The sequence below is a fragment of the Arvicanthis niloticus genome, chromosome 1, assembly GCF_011762505.2.
Source record: "Arvicanthis niloticus isolate mArvNil1 chromosome 1, mArvNil1.pat.X, whole genome shotgun sequence".
NCBI classification, from domain to species: Eukaryota; Metazoa; Chordata; class Mammalia; order Rodentia; family Muridae; genus Arvicanthis; species Arvicanthis niloticus.
The window spans coordinates 145380870-145397929 of record NC_047658.1 but is presented as its reverse complement, the minus strand read 5'-3'; the positions used below and the strand labels follow the sequence as shown (position 1 = coordinate 145397929).

At 42.8% G+C, this 17060-nt stretch overlaps 1 protein-coding gene across 9 annotated transcripts in view; it reads right to left on the bottom strand.

The window, feature by feature from the left end:
• Plce1 (phospholipase C epsilon 1) overlaps positions 1-17060 on the bottom strand; it is a 300715-nt gene that overhangs the window by 60500 nt on the left and 223155 nt on the right. For 7 of the 9 annotated variants that reach the window (XM_076920180.1, XM_076920138.1, XM_076920149.1 and 4 more), the window contains 6 exons: positions 9648-10323; positions 7579-7761; positions 6348-6465; positions 5464-5620; positions 1730-1852; positions 1507-1643 (listed from right to left, as the gene is read on the bottom strand). In XM_076920180.1, the coding sequence (XP_076776295.1) occupies positions 1507-1643; positions 1730-1852; positions 5464-5620; positions 6348-6465; positions 7579-7761; positions 9648-10323 (1394 nt within the window). The remainder of the gene's footprint in view (positions 1-1506; positions 1644-1729; positions 1853-5463; positions 5621-6347; positions 6466-7578; positions 7762-9647; positions 10324-17060) is intronic. The other 2 variants (XM_076920157.1, XM_034497226.2) reach the window with 1 other exon arrangement.

The following is a 17060-nucleotide window of genomic DNA, read 5'->3' as shown; positions in this document are numbered from 1 at the left end:
ACACTCTCAGGTACTTAAACAAAAGATTATAAAACATATCTCCATACAAAAGTATGCACACAAATCTTGGTAGCAGCAAGTCTATATAATAGAACATATTCAATTTAAAAATAAATTAACCATTGAGTCAAGAAAAATAGGGGCACCGTAAATGCACATTTCTCAGTAAAATATCATCCTGAAAGGCTATACACCGTAGGATTCCAACGATATCATATATCCTAGAAAAGACACAGCTACAGTGATATTAACAAGCTTGGTGCAGCCAAGGGGTTACTGGGAAGGAGGGAAAGATGCAAAGGTGGGACAGAGGGGATTCCAAGGCAGCAAAACTGCTCTGCCTAGTACAGTGGTGTATATACAGCCCTGTCTGTAGAACCCATGGAATGTACAACTCTAAGGAAAACCATGGACTCCAGTTACCAAGAGGTTTTGATGGTGGCTGGATTGTAATAAATACTTTACTAACACAGCCAATGTTTGCGTGGGCAGACATCTACACAGGTGTGCAGGGGACCGGTGTACGGGAACTCTGATTTCTGCTCACTTTCCAGAAACCTACAATGAATCTAGGACATAAACTGTAATAATCTAAGAGATGCTGTCATTTGGTTAGTCTATAGGGATGTATGCTTTGAGAGCTATACAAGAGTTAATATTCTCATAAGGACAACATAAGGTTATAAATAATTATGAAGCAAGTGCATGAAAAAAAGTTAGTGCGTGCATGTGTGCGTGCATGTGTGCGTGCATGTGTGTATGTATGTATATATGTGTGCATGTATGTGTGTATATGTGTGCATGTGTGCGTGCGTGTGTGCGTGCATGTGTGTATGTATGTATATATGTGTGCATGTATGTGTGTATATGTGTGTATGTATGTATATATGTGTGCATGTATGTGTGTATATGTGTGTATGTGTGCGTATATATATGTGTGCTCTTTTGTGTTTATAGTTCTATCAAGAACTTAAGAGAAAAATATCAGTTTTAAAGTTCATGGGTGGTTAAAATGGTATAAGTGGGATAGAAGGGGACATTCTGGTTTACAAAGAAGGAAAGACATTCTAGATGCTAACAGGAGCACTCTGCTGAGGGCACCAAAGACTCCCCTTGACAAAGCCAGACAATCTCTGCCTGGACCTGAGCGAGCATTTACCTATAGGTAAGAGAGATACTGGTACTTGTCAATTAAGACACAGTCCAAACCTTATGGACACTTGGAAATGTTTGGGAAAGGGTGCTAGGTGGTCAGGGTGACTGGAACATTCTTAGTTAAACACCCCAATTTTAACTAAGTGCCGAAAGACCATGTGGTGATGGATTTCCCACAGGACCTGCCTACCCTTCAGCACCAAATGACTGTAGAAACAGTTCTCAGTTTCACCAAGCTCCAGGTAACAACATACCATGAGTGACATGATGAGAGTGTACGTGACTGGTTCTTCTACCTTGGTTTTTGGAGAGAAAGCTCTCAAAAGGGAAACTGTAAATTGTTAAACCAACCTAGGTCAGGCTGAAGGTCGCTGGCATTTTCTTCAATTGTCAGGTTGGTGTACAGTGGGGCTGACTCAGAGGCAGACCGATTGCAGGGTACAGAGTAGATGTCAAAGATGTCCTTCAAGTCCTTGCGGCTCCTTATGCTGAGGAGAATGGAAAACACCTCTTATTTAGAGCTGCCCTCCAACTGTGGGCCTGAGAAAGAGTAAGAAGAGAGACTGTGTCCTACCTGAATGATTTAAACAGCTCAACGAATTCAACAAAACTCATGTTACTGTCTGAGACCATGAAGCTCTGGAAGCCTTTCATTCCTCCTCTGATCCGCCCATGCCAGCTGCTACTGCTCCAGGCACTGCAGAGAAACATGGCCGTCATTGGCAAGTGCACACCCCCAAGTCATTCTGCCTCAACAGACAGTCTCTGATGACAATATATGCAAAGGGGGTGGGGGATGGTGCTATATCCAATACTTGCGTCAGAGGGACTAAATATGCACTGGTAACAGTGTTTCCAGTTTACTCAACTGGGACAAAATGCTGGGATTAATATTCCTTCATTAATGAAACAGTTCTCTAAAGGCACAGATTGATAAGTCAGAGGGAAGTCTCCTAAATTCAGTGTGTCTGAAGAAAAGTCATGTTTTTTTTTTTTTTTTTTTTTTTTTTTTTAAAGATAATCAAATTCCTCATTCATAATCTATGGGAAACAATTCATGTTCTTTTCTGTATTCTAAATTATGGAAACACATCTAGGAGGTTTGAAATGCGTAAATGTTTTTCTTTTTCCTTTTTTAAACCAGTTTCTTCAATGAAAACAGGGAAGAGCTTTTATTATTAATGGAAAATGTGAGTCAGAAAAATCTGAAGAATGGAAGGAAGCCAATCCCTGGAGCCCGTCTGCACCTGCCAAGGCTTCATCCATTCACCATAAAACCATCATCGCTTTCAGGCAGATATTCAGGCTGGCTGTCTCACCACACTTTTTAGTTTCTGTGTGGATTACTCAAAGAGTAGTAGAAGAAATGTTTTGTCTATGGCTTTCAGTCAAATCAATTAACAGGGTATTTCTTTTTCTATTTTCTTTTTTGAGGAGGGCTTAGATTTCCCTCCAGGGGGACATTTCAAGTGTTAATATATAAGAAAGTACAAAGAACACTGAGTGGCCAGTGCTATTTTCAATTGTGCTACCAGTGTTCACTCACGGAGAATTATTGAGTCTTAAGATCTGACAGTCACCTCTCTGGACAGGAAGGCATCACAAACAGATAGATTTACAGTTGTGTGTGGTGTGGGCAGCTTAGGGTCCAAGTTCAGGAAGACATAAATAGTTCTTTATCATTGAAACACACTGCATTTAAACCAGTGAGTTTCCTGTCTTCCTCTTTTTTTAATTCCATCCTTGGTTCCTGTCTAGAAAATTCTGTATCTAGTCTCTCCTTCTTAGATTTAGAACTCAGTCTTGCTTTTCCTTTAAAATAATTCAAGCTGCCGTTACTTCTATCTTCCTGTGTCCTAGAACGTTTGTCTTGCCAGGAGGGACTGGCCCCTCCCCCTGGGGCTGAGCATTTGACTTTGGATCCTGCAGATTCGTTTCTTGTCCAAATGACTTTCCTCCTTCACTCTGTTCTGCCTTTTTCTGCTCACATGTGACTTAAAGAAAAGGAAAACCACTCTTAACCTAAGTGATTTGTCTATTTTATATATCCAGGATTCTGTATAGGCTGAAATATAAAGGATTTCAACTATTTTCAGATTTTAGTTTTATTATAAATCTAAATTTACAGAAAAGTTGCTAGAGCAAAAAACGGAGAGTCATCTAGACTTTGGCCCGTTTCTACCAACTGTGGATTTGAATACATGAAGACTGAAGTTCAACTTTATCACTCAATGGGAGAGAATTCTCCCCTTTAAGTGATAATCTACTACAGAGTTATTATCACTAACCAGTGTAAAGCAAATATCGGTTTTGTGGAGCGTGTCTGTAACTGTGCCCATGTGTGTAGTGTGTGGAGAAAGGAACACTGACAAAGCTTATGTCTGTGTGCTGAGACCCACTCCTCTGTGGCACAGTGCACAGCATCTGCTTCATGTGGGTTCTACAGAGCTACAATCCAGCTCCCTTTGGTGGCTTTTCATTTTATAATTACTTCTGTTTTGAAAATGTTGATTTGTTGTTGTTGTTGTTTTCCTTGCTGTTGTTTTTGAGACACAGTCTCACTATAGAGTGTGGGCAAGTCTGGAACTATCTATGTAGGCCAGACCAGCTTCCAAGTCACAGTGATCCTCCTGCCTCCATCTCTCAACTGCTGAAACTAAAGACATGTGCTGCCACCACCAGCAAAGACAGAGGTTGTTTTCTTCCTTCTTCTTCTTCTTCTTCTTCTTCTTCTTCTTCTTCTTCTTCTTCTTCTTCTTCTTCTTCTTCTTCTTCTTTTTCCTCTTCCTCTTCCTTCTCCTCCTCCTCTTCCTCCTCCTCCTCTTCTTCTTCTCCTCCTCCTCTTCCTTCTCCTCCTCCTTCTCCTCCTCCTTTTCCTCTTCCTCCTCCTCCTCTTCCTCCTCTCCTCTTCCTCTTCCTCCTCCTCTTCTCCTCCTCCTCCTCTTCTCCTCCTCTTCCTTCTCCTCCTCCTCCTCTTCCTCCTCCTCCTCTTCTTCTTCTCCTCCTCCTCCTTCTCCTCCTCCTTTTCCTCTTCCTCCTCCTCTTCTTCCTCCTCCTCCTTCTCCTTCTCTTTCTTTCTCCTTCTCCTCCTCCTTTTCCTCTTCCACCTCCTCTTCTTCCTCCTCCTCCTTCTCCTTCCTTCTCCTTCTCCTCCTCCTTCTCCTCCTCTTCCTCCTCTTCCTCCTCCTCCTCCTCCTCCTCTTCTTCTCCTCCTTTTCCTCTTCCTCCTCCTCCTCCTCCTTCTCCTCCTTTTCCTCTTCCTCCTCCTCCTCTTCCTCCTCCTCCTTCTCCTTCCTTCTCCTCCTCCTCTTCCTCCTCCTCCTTCTCCTTCCTTCTCCTCCTTCTCATTCTCCTTCTCTTCCTTCTCCTCCTTCTCCTCCTTCTTCCTCTTTCTCTTCTTCCTTCTCCTTCTCCTCCTCCTTCTCCCCCTTCTTCTCTTCCTCTTCTTCCTCTTCCTTCTTCACTTCTCCTTCTCTTTCTCCTTCTTTAATGTCTAGGGTCCTTACACCATCATTTGCAACAGTCCCAGCTTTGGGGTGAGATAAACACATCCAATTTGCTTTACTTACATTTACTTCTCCAGGCACGTGTCAGAAAAGTCTGACACGTATCTCAACTATCAGTAAGGTCAGGCAGCTCACACTCAAGTTTGTTTCTCCTTAGCATGGTGCTACCTGAAAGAACTTAATGCAGGACACATGTTCTCTATTTGCTGCAGGGACACACATGTTCTGTGTCTGCTTCAAGGACACATATATTCTCTGCTGCAGGGAAACATGTTTTCTGTCTGCTGCAAGGATACACATGTTCTCTGCTACAAGGACACACGTGTTCTCTGTCTGCTGCAAGAACACACATGTTCTCTACTGCAGGGACACACATGTTCTCTATCTATCTGCAGCATTCAACTCAGGAGCCATTAGCCACCCATGGCCGTGGTGCAGCGAAAATGTGACTGAGGAACTGATTTTCCAGTTTAATTTAATTTTGAATAATTGAAGCTTGATATGACATGCCTACAGGTAGTTAGTGGCTAGTCAGCTAGACAGTGAAGATTTAGAGAATCACAACTTGCTTTTGATGACTATCTCTGACCTTGGAAGGGTTATTCTCTCAAACAATTAGAAGGGATTACAGTAATATGAGAGACAGATTCAGGAAAATCAGAAAAATCAATTAGGGCTTTTATGGATTTCACTTTAGTTGTGAGTTAGAACTCGAACTTTGCACAGAGAGCAAGGCACAGGCCTTTCCATATAGCTGGAGTGATATAAAGATTCCTTCTCTTTCATCATGTTAAGGCCCCACCTGGGTGGACTCTTGTTTGAAGAAGACAGCACAGGGGAAGAGACTGGCCTGATGGGAGATGACATCCCGGTAGCCATGTTGGGGGACCCAGCGGTGGTCAAAGAGTAGGCTCTTCTGGAATGGAGGGGGTTGGGTGGGTTAGTGATGACATTGGCCTCTGTGGGGATCAAAGGGAAAAAAAAAAGAAGTGATGACTTAGTTCCTATTTTTCCTTAAGTATCATCAAAACATCCTACACAACTGATTTTATGTAAGAAATATAAAAGTACTTCGATGAATGGGCCAATCTGGTGTGTGTCAGCTGGCTACAAGCTAGCATCGTCTCTGAGCTTAAAAAAGTACACAGATGCCCAAGGTCTTAGCAAAGAATATATAAATGTCTTGGTCATGGGTGTGGCCATGACGTCCAGGAACATTTTTAAAAGCACTAACATCCGGTCAGTTGTATCCTATATAGCTAATATTATCTACCAAGAACGGCAAGCCAATGACAATTTTCTTTCAAGTGGAGTGCGCTCATAGGAATACCTCTTGGGTTTTGTATCTCACCAAGATAAATAAATTATCTTAAGAATTCCCACCAGGGGCTGGAGAGATGGCTCAGAAGCTAAGAGCACTTGCTGGCCTTGCAGGAGACTCTAGTTTCATTTCTAGCTCCCACATCAGACACCTCACAACTGCCTGGAACTCCAGCTCCGGGGGATGCGATGCCCTCTTCTGGCCTTTAAAGGCACCTGCACGTGCATGTGCACACATGAATGTTTTTTAAAAGAGCCGCAAAATATTATTTCTATGATATCAAATTAAAATCATAGTACAAAGCCAAACCTTACTTTCCCCATAAAAGTAAAACAGAAAAGTTCAGAGTGAGCGCCCTGCATTACCCGACTCTTCTTGTTCAGTAACGTCTTGAGGATCTGAGCCGCTCCGACTTCGACACTCTCTGTACATTTTGGCCTTGCGGGTAGCCATCTCATCGTCTGTCACCTCTCCACTCTCTCCCTGGGAACAGAAATGTCTCCGTGAATCCCGAACTGTACTGTTCTCCCTGAACGCCTTGCTCAGATAGGGTTCTGCTTTCTAACCTGTGTCCTTCAGTCTTGTCTTATCTGGTGAGACCAGTAAAGACCTACGTTAAGGCTGCCCAAGTGAGAGCAGGCCATTTTACCCAGCGTGCTTTTCACCGGGGAAAGCACCATCTCTCCCCACTCCCGCCCACCTAGAAAAGGAGGCTGAAAAAAGGATGCACAACCCTGGAATCTGTGGGGACATGCACAATGCGAAGCTATAAAGTTCTACGAACCATCAAGAACCTCCCATGAGCAAAGAGTAGAAAGAGCAAAGACTGTTTAGATAGCTATGAGACACATGTCATAATGAAAATATATGTTATATAATCAATAATATACAGTGCTGATTATCTTAATTTGTTTCATATACAGCATTCATCATTCATATCGCCTTCATAAATGTGATCTCTCTCTATTTTATTTTGGTTTATTTCATTTCGAGACATGTCTTACTCCATAGCTCAGGCTGGCTTTGAACTCACTGTAATGCTCCTGCCTAAGCCCCTGACACACTAGGATTACAGGAGTCAGCGACCATGCCTTCTACAACCTTTTTTTTTTTTTTTTTTTTTTTCCAGTCCTCTTTGCCTGCCATGGAACTTATGCTTTAGACCTTTAGGAATAAGCAGAACCGTTTCCCCTCTCTGCTCTCTCCTCTGTGGCAGGTACTTTGTGTTGTGTTTGGAAAACTCCTATACACACTTCAAGACCCACCATGTGTCTGCTGCTCTGAGGCCCTCACTGTCCGCCTCTCAGCCCCATATTTTCTCTACTAATATAGCGCTTTGCAGGAGACTTAATAATGACTTATATCTACCGTGTGTAAGCCGATGCAGATTTTTAAGGACTTTGGTTTCTCCACAGTGTTTGCTTGATTCCTGACACTGACCCTAGCACCTTAGAGGTTTGTGGTAAGCCCTTGCTACCATTGATTCATCATTTATTTTGTCTCTAACTCAAATGACTTAGGTGGCTTATGGCAATGTAGGCCACACGGCCATGGTAGAAGGCTGGGTATGATGATTAATAAGTGAATTCACTCTACCCTCATGAGCATTTTCTTCTTTTTCTTGGTGGTGCTTATGCCCAGGGTGTTGTTTCTCTGCATGTTGGGCTTCTCAGCATTCTTTGCTGACATCCCAGGGCTGGGGTTTCTAGTGCTCCATCGCCTACCACCAAACAACTCCACAGCATGTGCCAAGGTGGGACCTTCATACCGACCATCCTCCTGCAAAGAACCATACGCTGAACACACAAGCAAGCGGCAACAGGGAATGCATATTAATGGCCCCAGTAAATTCCCATGTGGGTAAGCTCAAGTGTTTACTGATCTGGCCACCCAAGTGGTTCTGTTTCAGACTCTAGGAACTTCCTGTTAAGGATCTGATTGTGTCCTCAGTTGTTCTGATTGATTACATCCTGGGTCATTGATGTACTTCAGCAACAGCTGGGATAACCCAGCCCAACCCAACCCAACCCAACCCAACCCAACCCAACCCAACCCAAAACACTTTCCATCCTGGTCTCAGAGGTTATTCAGAAACTAGCACGGTGGGAAAATTCATTAAGACTTTACAAATTAGGGGCTGGTGTTGGAGTTCAGTTGGTTCTGTGCTTGCCAGCAAGTACTTCAGAAATCTTTAAGACTTTGACATTATGATTCTGGGGAAGTCGTCTAGCAACTATGAGGTTCTAGGTCAACCTTCAATACTTTCCTCAAATTTATTTCCATTTACCATTTCCTGTAGCTTTAAAAAATTCTATCTATCTATCTATCTATCTATCTATCTATCTATCTATCTACTTACCTACCTTTTAATGTTTGTAGAATGTAACCTTTTAAGGGTAGCCCTCCTTTCTACTTCCTAGGTAGTATTTGTAAATAGATTTAAAAATGAGTATATGTGTGTGTGTGTGTGTGTGTGTATGTGCGTACACACGTATAAACGAGCACATGTATTGCCCTAGAGCACAGGAGAGGGTGTCAGATGCTCTGAAGCTGAAGTTGCAGGCCCTTGTGGGACTCCTAATGTAGATTCTAGGAACTGAACTTGGGACCTCTGCAAGAACAACATGTGCTCGAGCCACTGGCAATCTCTCCAGCCCTTGTAAATAGATTTTGATTCACTGCAAATAATATGCAGATAATAAAGATGATTTTTAAATTATTTTTTGTGTACATATTTGTTTCTTTACCCTAGTGGTTAATGGTTATCTGCTCTTATGACTTAATCTATGAACTCCACCTTTTGTATCCAGGGTGCAGCATGAACGCTTGATACCGAAGTCTTTAGATGATCACTTGTAATGTGATTTACATCTGTGACCCTTATGTCTAGTTCTTTCTTTCGTAACTTTTACTTTATCAATTTTCTAATAGATATTGATGGATCTGGCAAAGTGGAATATACTCCCTTAACCAGTGATAGATGCATGAGCCACCCCCCCCCCCCAAAGCTAAACAAAACAAAAAATCAGAATCTTCCCCTTGAGGTTGTTTTAAACACAAACTTCTGCTATTGTCCAGGCCAACTTCCAACTATTATCCTGTCACCTTGGTCTCCACAATAGCTGAGAATACATAGGCACATGCCACAGTACCCATGGATGGCCATCATTCCACCAGGCACAGGCCTCTGAAAGCAGTACAAGCAAACAAACTGTTCTGGATACACCAAAATGGATACATATCACCTAACACAAGTCCTCCCAAGTGCTGGGATTATAGGTATGTGCCACTATGTTCGACTTCTGGTGCTTTCAGCTGAGACCTTCAGTTGTATGGGTGGCTTCCTGTCCAGATATGAGAAGAGCAGTGATCAGTCACTGTTTTCACACAGAATGCCAAGAGGACCCACCATGAGCAGACATGCATAGTAATTTACATGTTGTCTTTACACACTGTGAGCTCTGTCAAGTCTCATAGACACCCTACGCACAAGTTCAGCTATTTTCAGTTTTTAGACAGGGATATTGTGCCCCTGGGAGGTTAAGGAAAGCTGCCCAAGTATACACAGGAGTAACTGACAGGGCTGAGAGCCTAGTAGTTTAAATGCCAAGTGTATGTCCTGAGGATTGCACAACTCAAGGAAGAGGGCTGGATGCACCCCTTACCTGATAGAGGCTGACATACTGTTTCCGAAGCCACTGCTGTCTTTGGTCAGGGAACTTCCTTATCTTTCGCACAGCGGTAGTGAGTTCCAGCAATCCACTGAAAAGCATCTTAGCTGTGTGCTTTGGCGCCACAAAGTGCAGTAATCTATTGTCGGTGGTCTGAAGCCCATAGAGCAGCGTCACCCCCGTCTCTGACAGAAGCATGCTGCTAAGTTTGTTCTGGACACACACAGTGTGTATATCAATGCCAGGGTGTCCCATGTACACAGCTTTCACTGAAAACAGATCCAGGATTCCCTCTGCCAGGCCGTTCACCCCAGCGTTGCCCAGTGATGGGAACTTGCCAGGCTCAGCCATGTTACTAAGCACACCAAGCTTGGGTCTGGCACCAGCTGGGGAGGCAGTGGGAGGCTTCATCCAGGTCAAGGTGCTATTGTCAGACTGCAGCTGAAGAAAGCAGCGGGCGGAGAGATGTGTGTCCTGGTCGTAGTGGATGACAGTGGCCCCCTGCAAGAGGAACTGGTGCACATCTGCTTGGATGGACAACACGTACCATGGGATGAGCTCCGTGCCATGGTCAAAGGCTTTCTGTGACTCCTCTGATCCATGAGGGTCACACTCTTTGGACTTCTCAAAGATGTCATTTTCTGAATCCAGCAAATCTCCAATTATAAACCTGATGGGAAAAGATACAAATTTGCTTTATCTTATAACCAGAAGGGGACCAACACAGAGTCTGCTCTTTACATACAATAGACGGTTTTCTCATCCTGCTATGGATGCAAATAAGCATGGGAAATATAAAATGCTAAACAACATTGGGTGACTTATTTATACTTATCAAGGCATCAAGGCATGCTATGTGGTACTCTTGACAGTTTTGAGAACTACAACTGGGTATTTTGGAGAAGGAGCTTTAGTTAGGCTTTGTCTGATATTTTGCTCGAAATTAGACCAAGATTATGGGGTTAGGTGAGGAATGGTTTAGCAATAAAGTATCATCCTTATCACACTTTATAAACTGCACATACTTCTAACATGACAGCCCACTGATGTGGACCTCAAACATGACTGAAGTAGTGTTCTTCATGCCCCACTGTATTATTATTATTTATTAATTTATTTTCTAAAGATTCTTTCCATATATACTAATTGGATATAAGTCACTATGTCCAGATTACGCTGAAGGAGAGAGGTGTTATGTTCCACCTCCTGGGGAATGGAGAAACTGCGTAGCACATTTTTGGAATTCTGCACAGGAGATTCATCCCTTTTCCCCATTTGTTTGCTTCCTTATCAGTTTGGCATGCCAGATCCTTACTGTATGGACTTATGGATATTTAGCTAATGCTTTGGGTGAGTTATAAATTAATCCTACTTTATTTATTTGGTTGTTTTGCCCACTAGGAGCTCTTTCCCCGTGTGCTTCTTTCACAGACTCAGATCCGTGTGCTTGGATGATTTGTTGTTTTGCTTTTGAGAACTTGCTACTTTGTGGCACTGTGAGACACTCCAGGTTCTTCACTTTCTGCTTCCATCCCACAGCCAGACATCTACCTAAAGGAGCTTGCTTCTTTTCACTGAAGAATGGTATTAGAAACCAGTTTTTACGTGTTTAGGTTCAAACACCTAAGATTTCACCCAATTTTCTTGATGTCACGTGTTATAATAAAAAATTAAAAAGAAATAAAATCTTGTATGGGTAACTTAGCTCCCCTCTGAAAGTGCTGTCAGTGACAATGGAAAGAAATCAAACCCTCATGTGTATCTCCACAACTGCCTCGTGTCTCATGCCCTCTGCAGTCACAATGAGAAGAATGTGTGGATCTGCTCCTGTATTCTGTGTGATCTTGTCAAAACATTCAAACTCCAAGTCTCTCTCCACTTATCTACTAATGAAGTTGCTGCTCACCTCAGAAAGCAGGGGGAGGCATCAAACAGAGCAAAGGTTACAAGTGCACCCAACTCCAGGTCTGGCTCAGTAAAGGACACTACTATGAATGAAGGTACGGAAACAGTCAACACTCATTTGACCTCTTCCACCACCTCTGCTCCAGGTTGACCAGCCAGTTGTTTCCCTGGAATGGCTTTCTTTAAAGAACACATCTAAATTTCTCTCTGGGACCACTATCATGTTTTTTCTGTGACATTTTTCTTGGTGGTAGATGTTTAAGTGAAATGGCTGGGGTGAGGGGTAGCTGATACCTGTAATTACAACACTAAGGAGACTGAGGCAGGAGGATTGCCATGATTTTAGGCCAGTCTCAGCTACACAGTAACTTTTAGGATAGTCTGAACTACAATGTAGCATTCTATTAAAAAAAAAACCAACCAACCAACCAACCAGCCAGCCAGCCAGCCAGCCAGCCAACCAACCAACCAACCAACCAGCCAGCCAGCCAGCCAGCCAGCCAGCCAACCAACCAACCAACCAACCAACCAACCAACCACCAACCAAAGTTGAAAGAAAAAGGTTGTGAGCATTGGTAATGATTAAAACATAACCTGGTAGTTTAGACATAGAATTTCTGATTTTAATTTAATTTAACAAAGTTTTTCCAGTGAAAAACTACAGGTATTGTGAAAAAAATTCATCTAGATAGAAGAAAAGAATATGGCTTTTCTGGGGGCTGTCTGTGCTTCTCAGAGAGGAGGTAAGCTATGCATGTGTGTAGGGGGTGCAGAGAGGAAGTCTTTCTTGGCATCAGTATTTATTTTCGAATACAAAGGTAACTAATGCCAGATGGTAATAATTCCATTAAAAAGCATTCATCTAGGGGTTAATTTCCAAAATAAAATTGACAATTGTATGTAATGAAATAAATTTCTTTTATGCAGGAAGCTACTATTATCTTTTGTCTCTTAGAAGATAGAGTGGATTTTATGAAGTTCTGAGCCTGACTCCCCTGGGAGACAATTTTCTGTGGGTTTACGAAAATGGAGAAGATGGAAAATTAAGATTTATTTATGAACCAAGCAATGTTAAGCAGATCAAAGCTATGGTCAGCTAGCAGAGAAACCACCTCATCACTCTTAGGCATGAAAATGGAAAGAAGATTTTAACCCCGCTTTTGAACAGCTTCTATGGTATCCCACATTAGAAACCAGAAACTGACACCTGACCTCTTTTCTAGGGATACCGGATGAAAAATTCATATTAGGTGACAAAAGGTTGTTTGTCACCATGCTTACATATTTTTTTGTAACTGTTTATTACTTTATAGACATTTACAATGACTACTTGAACATGAATCACCAACAGATGATGAGTAAATTTTATGTTTTAAGACAGAAGAATATCACTTTTCCATATGACTTGTCACTACTCCCATGATAAAAAAAACCCCACTGTTTTTAAGTTTTATCTTTTTGCAAAATTGTGCTTTTAATTAACTTATCATTTTCTCAGTTATAGTTAGTTATTTAGTTACTTAATCAATTATTTTCCAAAAGAGACCAGTGCTGACTTGCTTCATGTCAACTTGACACAAGCTGGAGTCATTTGAGAAGAGAGGATCTCAACTGAGAAAATATCCCCAAACAGACTGTCTTATGGGCAACCTGAGGTGCATTTTTTTTTTGATTGGTGATTGATTTGGGTGGGCCCAACTCATCCCTGGGAAGATGGTCCTGGGTGCATCTGAAAGCAGACTGAACAAGCTATGAGGAGCAAGCCAGTAAGTAGGCTTCCTCCATGGCCTCTGCATCAATTCCTTTCTTGAGTGCCTGCCTTGAAGTCCCTAGATAACAGATTACAAGCTCTAAGCTAAAAGGAACCCTTTCTTCCCCAAGTTGTTTTTGGTCATGGTATTTTATTACAGCAATAACCTAACTAAAACAAGAACTGTTACAGGTCCAAAGAAGTAGTAAGGAGAGAAGCCAAGGATTAGCTCCTCTCCAGTTAACGTCTTTAATACTGCCAGGCAGAAGCTCCTGCTCAGCCTCATATACTGGCTGTGCTCTTTAACTAAGACACTTAAGCAAGTGTCTTCAGCTTCCTGGCCACCTCCTTATCTGTACAGAGGACGTACAAGCACACTATAAAACGTCAGTGGCATTTGGGTAGTCTCTTCATTCTATTCATTTTCTGCTGAGACCCTGGATGTGTGTGTGTGTGTGTGTGTGTGTGAGTGGGGGGTGGGGGGGGCTTGGATATGAAGGCCAGAGGTTGGTAATCTCTTCTTCAATCGGTCTTTACCTTAGTTTTTGAAACAAGGTCTCCCGCTGTACCTGGAGTTCACCATTCAACTAAAGTGGATAGTCCACAAGTCCCGGGAATCCTGCTTCCAACTCTTCAGTGCCGGGATTATGGGCACACATGCTGTTGTTGTTGTTTTAACATGGGTGGTGGGGATCTGAACTCAGATCCTAATGCTAGTGTAGCAAACACACTTAGTGTTTTGCTTACATGTCTGTCTGGAGTGAGTGTGTGTGTGTGTATGTGTGTGTGTGTGTGTGTGTGTGTGTACGTATGTGTGATCCCCTGGAACTGGAGTTATAGACAGTTGTAATCTGCTGTGTGGGTGCTGAGAGTTGAACTCGGGTCTTTTGGAAGAGCCACCAATGCTCTTAACTGCTGAACTATCTCTCTAGCTCTGTGGGCATGAGCTTTTTATGATCACTTTTCCTGGGGTTTCTATGAGTACTCCTATTGGGTTTTCTGGCAGGAGCAGCTGAAGGCTTTGAGAGGAATTTTAACACACTGCATGCTGGGTAAACTGAAGAATCATGAGATAGATTGCTTGATTTTTTTCTTTTTTTCCTTTCCTTTCTTCTCTCCTTTATTCTTTCCTTTTCCTTCCCTTCCTTCTCCCTTTCTTCCTCTTTCCTTTATTTCTTCCTTTCTTATCTTTTTCACTGAGTTGGGCATTGTCATCTGAACAGGGTCTGGAGGCTATCAGTTTTTTTTTTTAACTCAATAAAGCCCAGTTCCAATTTCTGTTAGGACCTGCAAACACTAAGCTTAAGACGCTCTGAATGGGGCATTTTCACAAGATGCTCTGGACAGAGGCAAATAAAGAAACAGTGGCTGCTGGGATGGCTGCCGGGAAACCTATGAAATCCTGCCTCCCTGCCATGTATCCAGGACTTTCTTTTTAGAGTATCAGTCACTTAAGGGCCAGGAAATTACTTCCACTACTTAGGACAAAGGTCTCGAAGTGAGGATTTCAATACGTCTTCCCAGCTTTGTGAAATAAATATTTGCATCTTTGTGGTTTTCTTCCCCCATCCTCAGGATGCTTACAACAGGATCTGGAAACTGGACAGTGGAAGAGAATGTTCTTAGGATATAGATGATTGAGTGATGAGGAAAAGGGAAGGGAATAAATAGAAAAGTGGAAATACATTTCTTGTAAGAGGTAACTTCCATGTCAGATGCAGACTAGAAGCTACCTCCCTGTGACCCTATGAAGAAGTGTCAGGGAGAGAGAGAGAGAGAGAGAGAGAGAGAGAGAGAGAGAGAGAGAGAGAGAGAGAGAGAGAGAGGAGAGACAGAGACACACACAGAGAGAATTACTAAAAGAGAGGAAAAGATTTTGAAATCCATAAAAGGGGCAATAAGACATCTGAAAGGTGCAGAGAAACAGAAGACCGCCACACTAAGCACAGCACTGGTGACTGGGCTCTCTGGCACAGGAAAGCAGAAACAGAACTGTCATCTGGAAGGTATATAATCAGATGGCTCTGGAGAGAAGATACTGGTAGTCCCAACCACAGACAAATCCACACTTCTTGTGAGCCTCAACTCCAGCTGTAGGTCTTGCTGAGAGAGTGATTTCTTTGGTGGGAAGAGCCAGCATTAGAAGAGAGTTCAGCCAGCTCTGAAAGGTTACCCCATCCCATGGGAGTCTGTCATTTAAAACTGGGCTACCCTGGCAGCTAAAGAAAAGGAAGACTCACAAGTTGAGGAACCAGATTCAATTGGCCCTAGCCCCAGGGGTAAGAAACAGTCTTGGGGGAAGTTGTAGGGAAGGTGAAGGCTGGATGCTGGCACGTGGCAGAAGGCCAGAGAAAAAAGTGTATAGGAAGAGGTGGTTCTACCCTCAGTGACTGGGAGCAGAACTCATCAACCGAGAGCCATTCTGGCCTTTAACAGCCTTGATCCCAAGGTCAGCAAATAGAGAAACCTCTGGAGCTACTATGCTGCCATGGAGTTGCAGTAGACCCCTTGACAGCTAAAGCTGTATCCCTCCAGCAGGGTAATTAAAGCTGAGTGCACTTTGAAAGCACAAAGGCAGGTTTACCTGTATAAATCTAAGTAGAATGACTGCTTCTTCTACTCCTAATGAACTTGAGAGGAGCCCCTGAGCTACATTAGCCACCCTATGAAGTATGAGTGGAGGACTCTTGGGAGTCCTGGAGAACGTGCCTAGACCATAGACTGCAAAGCTAAGTGTGGCCAGCAGAGGGCCCTGGTGTGCAAAGAAGAGAAGATACTAGGTGACAAGGCAGCTCTGACTGATAGCAGATGCTTGCCTCAAACAGGCCCAGTGCCTGCATAAACTATAAAAAAAAGTAAAACATTCAGGGGTCCTCTCCCTGTTGCATATACCTACAGTCTGACCTACCTTCTCCCTGGTCTATATATAACCAGCATTCTCACATTTTCAAGGTCCCAGAAAGAATTCACTCTAATCCTTCACCTTTTCCTTTTTCCTCCTGTGTGTTTTCCTTTTTTTTTTTTTTAACAATGCTTTCTTTAATTCTGTGAGGCTTTCATATAATACCCTCTGATCATATGCATTCCCCTCTCCTAAGTCCTCCCAGATTCTCTTGCTCCTTCCCACCCAACCAAAGTTTTGCCACCCCCTGACCCAGTTCGTGTTAGCCAACTACTACTGGTGTAGTGTCTCCCTGGAGTGTGCTCAATATACTGGAGTCACTCAAATGAAGAAAGCTGCTTTCTTTCCCAGCAGTAATTAAATGTCAACATCTCCTCTGGGCCCTAGTAGAGAACCAATGGTATTATTCTGCTAATGATTTATTGCCATACCCATAGATCAGTGCATCCCTCCTCTCTCATTAGAGAAGCTTCTTGCAGTAGATCCCAACTGACACAGAGACTCACAACTAGCCAATGAGAGAGAAGAAGAGACATTGGAATGCTCATCTCTCATGGCTCAGGGATCTTTGTAGAGGAAGAAAAGATTCTAGGAGCCAGAGATGGAGAATGACTTCAATGTTTTCTGGACACACATGAACTTCCAGCAGTTGTGACATGTGCTCAGGACCAACTCAAGTGTAAGACAGACAAATCCCAGTGTGGAGGAGAGGAACTGGGTACCAAATCCCCCTTTAAAGGCTTTTTACAGCTATTTTATTTTATCATATTTTAAAAGGCTTTATGTATTCATTTTTTATTATCCTTTATACATTTACACAATTTTGTTTTTCTGGACACTCTTTTTTTCT